The sequence below is a fragment of the Dreissena polymorpha genome, chromosome 5, assembly GCF_020536995.1.
Source record: "Dreissena polymorpha isolate Duluth1 chromosome 5, UMN_Dpol_1.0, whole genome shotgun sequence".
Taxonomy (NCBI): domain Eukaryota; kingdom Metazoa; phylum Mollusca; class Bivalvia; order Myida; family Dreissenidae; genus Dreissena; species Dreissena polymorpha.
In genome coordinates this window covers 57,415,442-57,422,762 of record NC_068359.1, presented here as the reverse complement: position 1 = coordinate 57,422,762, position 7,321 = coordinate 57,415,442, and the positions used below count along the sequence as shown (strand labels likewise).

Genomic DNA, 7,321 nt, shown 5'->3' with positions numbered 1-7,321 from the left:
TAGAGTCTGCAAACTCTGGCTAATCTTGAATAACACTCAATACCCTTTGCATGCTGGGTAATTTGTCTTCTGCTAAAATGTAGTCTGCTGAATTTCTAAAATAAGCATTTTCTTCGATTTTTTTCAAAGAATACTATCAGAATAGCAAACAGTTTGGATCCTGATGAGACGCCACGTTCTGTGGCGTCTCATCTGGATCCAAACTGTTTGCAAAGGCCTTTAAAATTCGGCTCCAGCGCTTTAAGGGTTAAATTACCGTATATTTTTTCTTTAAACACATGCAATAAACCCTTGTTTCCCAGATCGTGAATTGTTTTAACCCTTTCCCCATCAGAAGCAAAGTAAAAACGGCTTTTGCACACAGCATAAAGCCAGAACAGACTGCAAGAAACTTGCAGTCTGTTCAGGTTTTATGCTGTTTGCTGCTCATCATTATCTTAGGATTGGAAATGATGATGTTACAACTTGAATCTAGTTAGAACGGTCTTTAATTAAATTAACTTTCTATGGACTACAAGTTCTTTCACTCAAAATACATATCTAAGTGGGAATGGGTTAAGGGAATAGTGTGACACTATTGTATATTGTACATAAATAAATAAATGAATAATTAATAAACAAAAGTAACGTGTTGTACTGATTATTTTATCTTATTACACTATTGTATCTGATACAGCAATATTCAGATGATAAACAAAGTTTGGGGATAAATCCTTGATTAATCATTTGTCAACAATAAAGTAGTATTTTATTCTTTCAATTCAAGTGACTTGTTGCCAAGGCTTTACATGATAACACATTTATTTTGGCAGATAACTGTAATTGCCTATGGTCAAATAAGAAAATATAGCACATGTTGATCTTTAATATGCACTTTCAGTTTCAATGCCAACATTTTTCAGGACTATTTTTAGTTAAAAACAAGAGATGTGTTTGTCAGAAACACAATGCCCCCTATTGCGCCGCTTTAAAGCCATATATGTCACCTTTGACCTTGAAGGATGACCTTGACCTTTCACCACTCAAAATGTGCAGCTCCATGAGACACACATGAATGCCAAATATCAAGTTGCTATGTTCAAAATTGCAAAAGTTATCGCAAAACTTTAACCAAGGTTAAAGTTTTGGGACAGAATGACAGAGTAACAGAATGACAGACAGACAGGCCAAAAACAATATACCCCCGATCATTCAATCCGGGGGCATAAAAAGGCTTAATAGGCTGTAAATAAAATGTTTCAATATACCTGTTATATTAACATGAAAATAAATCATTTTAACCTTACCCGTTATCTTTAATCTTGTATCATTCTTTCTAATGAATTAACAATAACAACGAAACTCCAGATAAAAAATATATATAAAAGTTTAGCGCTATAGTCTAGAGAATGTATATAAAGTAAATATCACATAAATAAAACTATTAAAAAAGGGATTCAAGGGTACTTTTTTTTAAATCACTGAATGGCTAAAATTGGCCCGTTTTATCACCAATGACTTAAGAAAACATTTATTCAATATTTACTGTATGTATCAATAGCGAATATTGGGACTTCCATATATAACAATCTTATACGATCTAAGCAGGTTCAATAGCTATACACCTAGTCCTGAAGACTTCATATATCATAGTTACCATGACCTTAAACAAATGAGCCTCATTCTGGAAAAACGTGTTTGATGCATGTGCATAAAGCGTCATCTCTGATCAGCCTACACAAAACATTCTGCCTAGACTGGATTTTCGTTCAAAAGGGACTTCCTTTAAACAAGAACTTCCATTAAATCAGAACTTGTTGTCCCTGATAAGCCTTTGGAAACAACACAGTCTTATCTGGGAAGACACTTTACAGACTTGCATTAAGCCCTGTTTTTCTGTAGTGAAGCTCAGATTTAAGTTTTCAAAACATGCATCATACTGTAATATATATAACCGATATTTGTTGGATTTGCGCAAGACTTTAAAATATTATTTCTATGATCATTCTTGAATTTAACTGGAGAATTTTGCTGGAATAATGACGTCATTTTGTCAAAAAAATCACGTCATTTCACAGTAAAAAAGTGAAAATTATGGATAATAGAAAATATTATATTTTTCACTGTTTGAAACAGTGAGTTATCTGTTTTAATTGACTGATATTTCTCTATAAACCCCGGAAAGCATACACTAAATTGATACTTAACTAACTGCTCACACTAACTTTACCCTTCTTTGAACCTATAGCACAGATAGTCTAAAATAGAGATTACACTGAAAAACCCTTGTACATTTAAGCGTTAATATTGAGCTATGAGCCCCATCTTTACATGGCCAGTATTGAAAAAGATGACAAAATCAAACTTTAACATGACTTTTGTAAACAAGTCAAATAGTTTTGCTTTATAAAAAGATTGAAGAATCATTTATGTTGTTTACAGATCATTCAATTCAGAAAATATAAAAGCCATTATAAATGTAACAAGAGCTTGTCACAGTAGTGCCAAATCCCAACCGAAATGTGTTTGCTTGTATGACAACATTAGTTTTTGAGAGTAGAATAATATTTGTAAAAACAAATAAAGGTAGATAATTCATTATGCTCCGGACAAAAATTTACTTTGAAATTAAATAAAGGGATATAATTCAAACACTAAGGTAGATAGAGTTATGGTTCTTAGTCACTGCACTTCTCCTTCTTGCCATCTGTTTAAGTTTGAAGTTTCAAGTAAATCCCTTAAGTAGATTTAGAGTTATGCTCCGGACAAAAATTTACTTTAAAATTATATAAAAGGGGAGATAATTCAAAAACTAAGGTAGAAAGCGTTATGGTTCTTGGTCAATGCACTTCTCCTAGTTGCCATATGTTTATATTTCAAGTTTCAAGTAAATCCCTTTCGAAGATTTAGAGTTATGCTCCGGTAAAAAATTTAAAGTTATATAAAAGGGGAAATAATTCAAGAACTACATGTAAGGTAGATAGAGTTATCGTTCTTAGTAACTGCACTTTTCCTACTTGCCATTTGTTTATAATTCAAATTTCAAGTAAATCCCTTTAGTAGATTTAGAGTTATGCTCCGGACAAAAAATTTACTTTAGATTTAGAGTTATGCTCCGGACAAAAATTTACTTTAAAATTATATAAAAGGGGAGATAATTCAAAAACTAAGGTAGATAGAGTTGTGTTTCTTGGTCACTGCACTTCTCCTAGTTGCCATCTGTTTATATTCTAAGTTTAAAGTAAATCCATTGAATAGATTTGGAGTTATGCTCCCGACAAAGTTTCAGTCAGACGGACAGACGGACAGACAGACAGGACCAATTACTATATCCCCTCCGAATTTTTTTTCGGCGAGGATAACAAAGTACAAAGTTTTATCATGGATTTTTCATGGAATATTTGTACTCACACCTTAAAAATTGATATTCATGAAGAATATGAGCCTTGCTCTGGGAAAACAGGGCTTAATGCATGTGTGGATATTGTGGTCCCAGATTAGCCTGCGCTGTCTGCACAATGTAATCCAGGATAACCTTTCTGCTTTTATAGCATTTTTTGTTTTAAAAAAAGTCTCATTTTAACAAAAATCCAATTTTAGGGGAACATTTTTGCCACTTATTAGCCTCAGAAGACTGCACAAGCAAATGTATGATGACACTCTACACACATGCATTAAGTCCAGTTTCCCAAAACAAGGCTTATATAGTGACACAAGGTTAACCCATTCATGCCTAGCGTCCTGAAAAAAGGACATTGCAAACAGCGTAGACCCAGATGAGACGCCACATGATGCGGCGTCTCATCTGGGTCTGCGCTGTTTGCTTAAAGGAATTTCAGTAAGTAATATTCTAAATATAGAAATAAATATACTAGACATCCCTAATTTTGGGAATAAATTGATCCAATTTAGAAGGATGGGAGAGTCCACTTTGCATAAATGGGTTAAGAGTAACGTTAGTTTTGTCAGAGATATCAAAAACTACACGTCCAGGTTAATTGTTAGGGCCAACATAATTATGTGGGTGTAAACATGCAGTCACTAGTATTTAGTAACACTTTTGTTATGAACACAGGCTTACCTCTGAACACAATATCTATGGTTTTGAGTACTGAAAAGTACATATCAATTAGAAACTGTTAGCTTATATGAATGGGTTCAAGATTCAGAAAAAGTTTTCCTTTTTATAAAAGAACAAGGGACAAAATTGTCACAAAACCAGGTTTTCATTGTGAAAAAAAAATCTGATAAAGGGAGAAAACTCAAACTGAACTTTTGAAATGACCAAAAAAAATTAACCCCCTTTGTAATTTTTTTTTTTTTTTAAATCTATTTTTAGTCGTGGCGACCTTGACATTGGAGATATTGACGTGATTCTTTCGTGGGACACACCGTCCCATGATGGTGTACAAATGTGCCAAATGATTTTAAAATCTCACAATGAATGACATAGTTATGGCCAGGACAAGCTCATTTATGGCCATTTTTGACCTTTGAACTCAAAGTGTGACCTTGACCTTGGAGATATCGACGTAATTATTTCGCGCGACACACCGTCCAATGATGGTGAACAAATGTGCCAAATGATTTTAAAATCTGACGATGAACGACATAGTTATGGCTCGGACAAGCTCATTTATGGCCATTTTTGACCTTTGAACTCAAAGTGTGACCTTGACCTTGGAGACATCGACGTAATTATTTCGCGCGACACACCGTCCAATGATGGTGAACAAATGTGCCAAATGATTTTAAAATCTGACAATGAACGACATAGTTATGGCCCGGACAAGCTTATTCCGCCAGCCCGCCAGCCAGCCAGCCCGCCAGCCAGCCAGCCCGCCCGCATTCGCCAATCTAATAACCAGTTTTTTCCTTCGGAAAACCTGGTTAAAAACCTTCAGAAAAGATCAACACCTTAACACAAAACTGTGCTTCAAAAAAATTCTGAGATCATATACATAATATTCTACAAAAAAACACTAAAACACAAAACAGATAAAGTCTGTGTTTTTTTCTACACCAAACATTTTGCAAAAAGTTAAGCCATCTTCCTTATTTTAATTTTGACATATTACACATTCTAACCAATTTCAACAACCTTTCAAATAACACTAAATGACATAACTCACGGAAATAAGCTATGGCTAGGGGAAGAAAGGTTTACTTTCTAGGGTTAAAAACAAAATTGACATTTACCTGACTATGTGTAACTGCATAGAGTTTATTTTGTGCCTGGAACAAATGTTTCTCTTTGTCAGTAAGTTCGTCCTTGAGTGTCTTGATTTCATAGTTCTTTCGTTTGAGAACGTCCCTCTCACGTTTCTTCTTCAAGACCGCACGTGGATCCTCTGGCTTACAGCGATGTGACGCGGGAGTCAGATGAACCTTTTCATTCTCCAAGTGGAATGTCTAAAAGCAAGATGGATTACTTGAGCTTTTTTCAGTTTTTTTTATCAGCAAGCAAGATTAATTTCTTGATAAATTAAAAAAAAGTGTCATCTGCAAGCAAGATTAATTACTTGAGTTAATTAAGCTTTTTTGTCTGAAATCAAGATTAACTACTTGAGCAATTTTAGGTATTTTTTGCTTGAAAGCAAAATCAATTACTTGATCTATATCTAAAGTTGTTTTTTGTGGGGTTTTTTTGTGCATCATTAGGTCTTGCAAGCACTGTAATAAATTGATGCATGTGCAGTCTCTTAGAAAGTTCAAATAAATTAAAGACCTTTCCTACAAGGTTCTCATTTTAAATCCTTCATTAAAAATTCTAAGATACTGATGTGCAGCGAACAAAACCTAAACAGACCACAGGCTGTTTTTTTATCCCATTTTCAACGCGACATTGACGGTATAACACCTTATGGAATATACTAGCCTGTATTCAACCTTGTGGGATATACCTGTCGCGTGCACGGACTACTTTTTACTTTACCACTGAATGATTTTTCATAAGAAATAAAGTCGAGAAAACTTTAGCTTCAAAATTATACGACCTTCAACCTTTAAATCTAGTCATATGACATAATTTTTCGCAATCTGTATAATGAATCAGCTGATTGATGGCGTCAAAAAATGACACTTATTGTGTCATCCCCCCCCCAAAAAAAATTGACGATTTATTATAAACGCGACTTATTTCACATGTGCATGTACTGTATATCGACATACGGTATTTGAATTGTCAATTTATCACATTTTACTTATTTCGTGTAATGTGCATTGTTTATAATCCATGCATATACTTTTGACATTTAAGAATGTACAACAAGCCATACAAATATCGCACAATTGATAAATAATCTGCAATATTTGCTTTCCGATTTAATTCACGTTAGGCATAGAGCTGTGTTAAGTATAAGATGGTAAAAATAGCACCACACTGGAATTCGGAATGTCCCATTTTGGACACGTGTATTATCCACTGATTTATCTGTTGTGTAATGGAATGTTTTCCAGTCTTTGTGTATTTATATATTAAATTATTTTCTTGTACAATAAGGGCATTTACCATAGACAAATATTATTGTGCAAGTTTAAACATAATTATGTTTGTATGCATAAATCTGCAAATGCATCCGAGTTTACCAACGGCTATTATTTGATAAACTGCTCCGGTTCATTTTAACAGCAGTAATATACATAGAGTACATGACGAAGCGTCTGACGAAGAAGAAAGTTTATTGAATTCATAAACTCATTTGAATATAGTGATAGGATGGCATAAGGGTCTTTATTTAACTATGCTTAAATACTTATTAAAGACCCTAGATGCAAAATCGTTCATTTATTGAGTTAAATGGATTATTAGATGGATTTTAAAGGATAATTAAAGGTAAGATACTAGTTCAAACGTGTTTTGATTTTTGTTTGTACTTTTGTCGTTCCCTGTTCTCGGGGAAATGATTTTAACATGGGCGCCATTGATGCATCGGATCACACACGGCATACCCATAACATTATATAAAAAACACGTTCTGCGCGTCCTTAAATTCGTCGTCCGAAGTCGGAAAACGTATTGCCCTGCATATTAAGTCAAATAAAGTGTCAGTCGCTGCAATTGTCTGTTACCTCGTCGATGGTGTACATGTAGAATCTATGTTGACATCGACATCATTTTGTCAGGAGCAATCGCTGCCATATTGGATTTTGATCATTTTCTTTCGAAATAAATTAATTATAGTAAAGTAAAATCTTCTTTTCGCGGTCCTAATGTGTTACAATTCGCATGCTGCGTAAAATTGAATCGAGGCAAATCGTGATATTTTAACTCGTTTTACAGTTTGTGTGTGAATTTTTAAAGACTATTTTGCGTACCAGAACAAATACATTTATATCACTA

At 34.0% G+C, this 7,321-nt stretch overlaps 1 protein-coding gene and 1 long non-coding RNA gene across 9 annotated transcripts in view; both read right to left on the bottom strand.

The window, feature by feature from the left end:
• Nucleotides 1-7,321, bottom strand: part of LOC127832501 (forkhead-associated domain-containing protein 1-like) — a 102,724-nt gene that overhangs the window by 19,392 nt on the left and 76,011 nt on the right. For 6 of the 8 annotated variants that reach the window (XR_008026930.1, XR_008026929.1, XR_008026934.1 and 3 more), the window contains one exon: nt 5,179-5,391. Coding sequence is in view for 2 of the 8 variants with exons in the window: in XM_052358002.1 (XP_052213962.1) it covers nt 5,179-5,391 (213 nt within the window). In the remaining 6 variants the exon portion in view is untranslated. Of the gene's footprint in view, nt 1-4,060; nt 4,091-5,178; nt 5,392-7,321 lie in introns of all 8 variants that reach the window. The other 2 variants (XR_008026933.1, XM_052358003.1) reach the window with 1 other exon arrangement.
• Nucleotides 4,250-4,880, bottom strand: LOC127832505 (uncharacterized). The gene is made up of 2 exons (XR_008026936.1): nt 4,659-4,880; nt 4,250-4,496 (listed from the first exon to the last, which is right to left on the bottom strand). It is a non-coding gene; the product is annotated as an uncharacterized LOC127832505 (long non-coding RNA).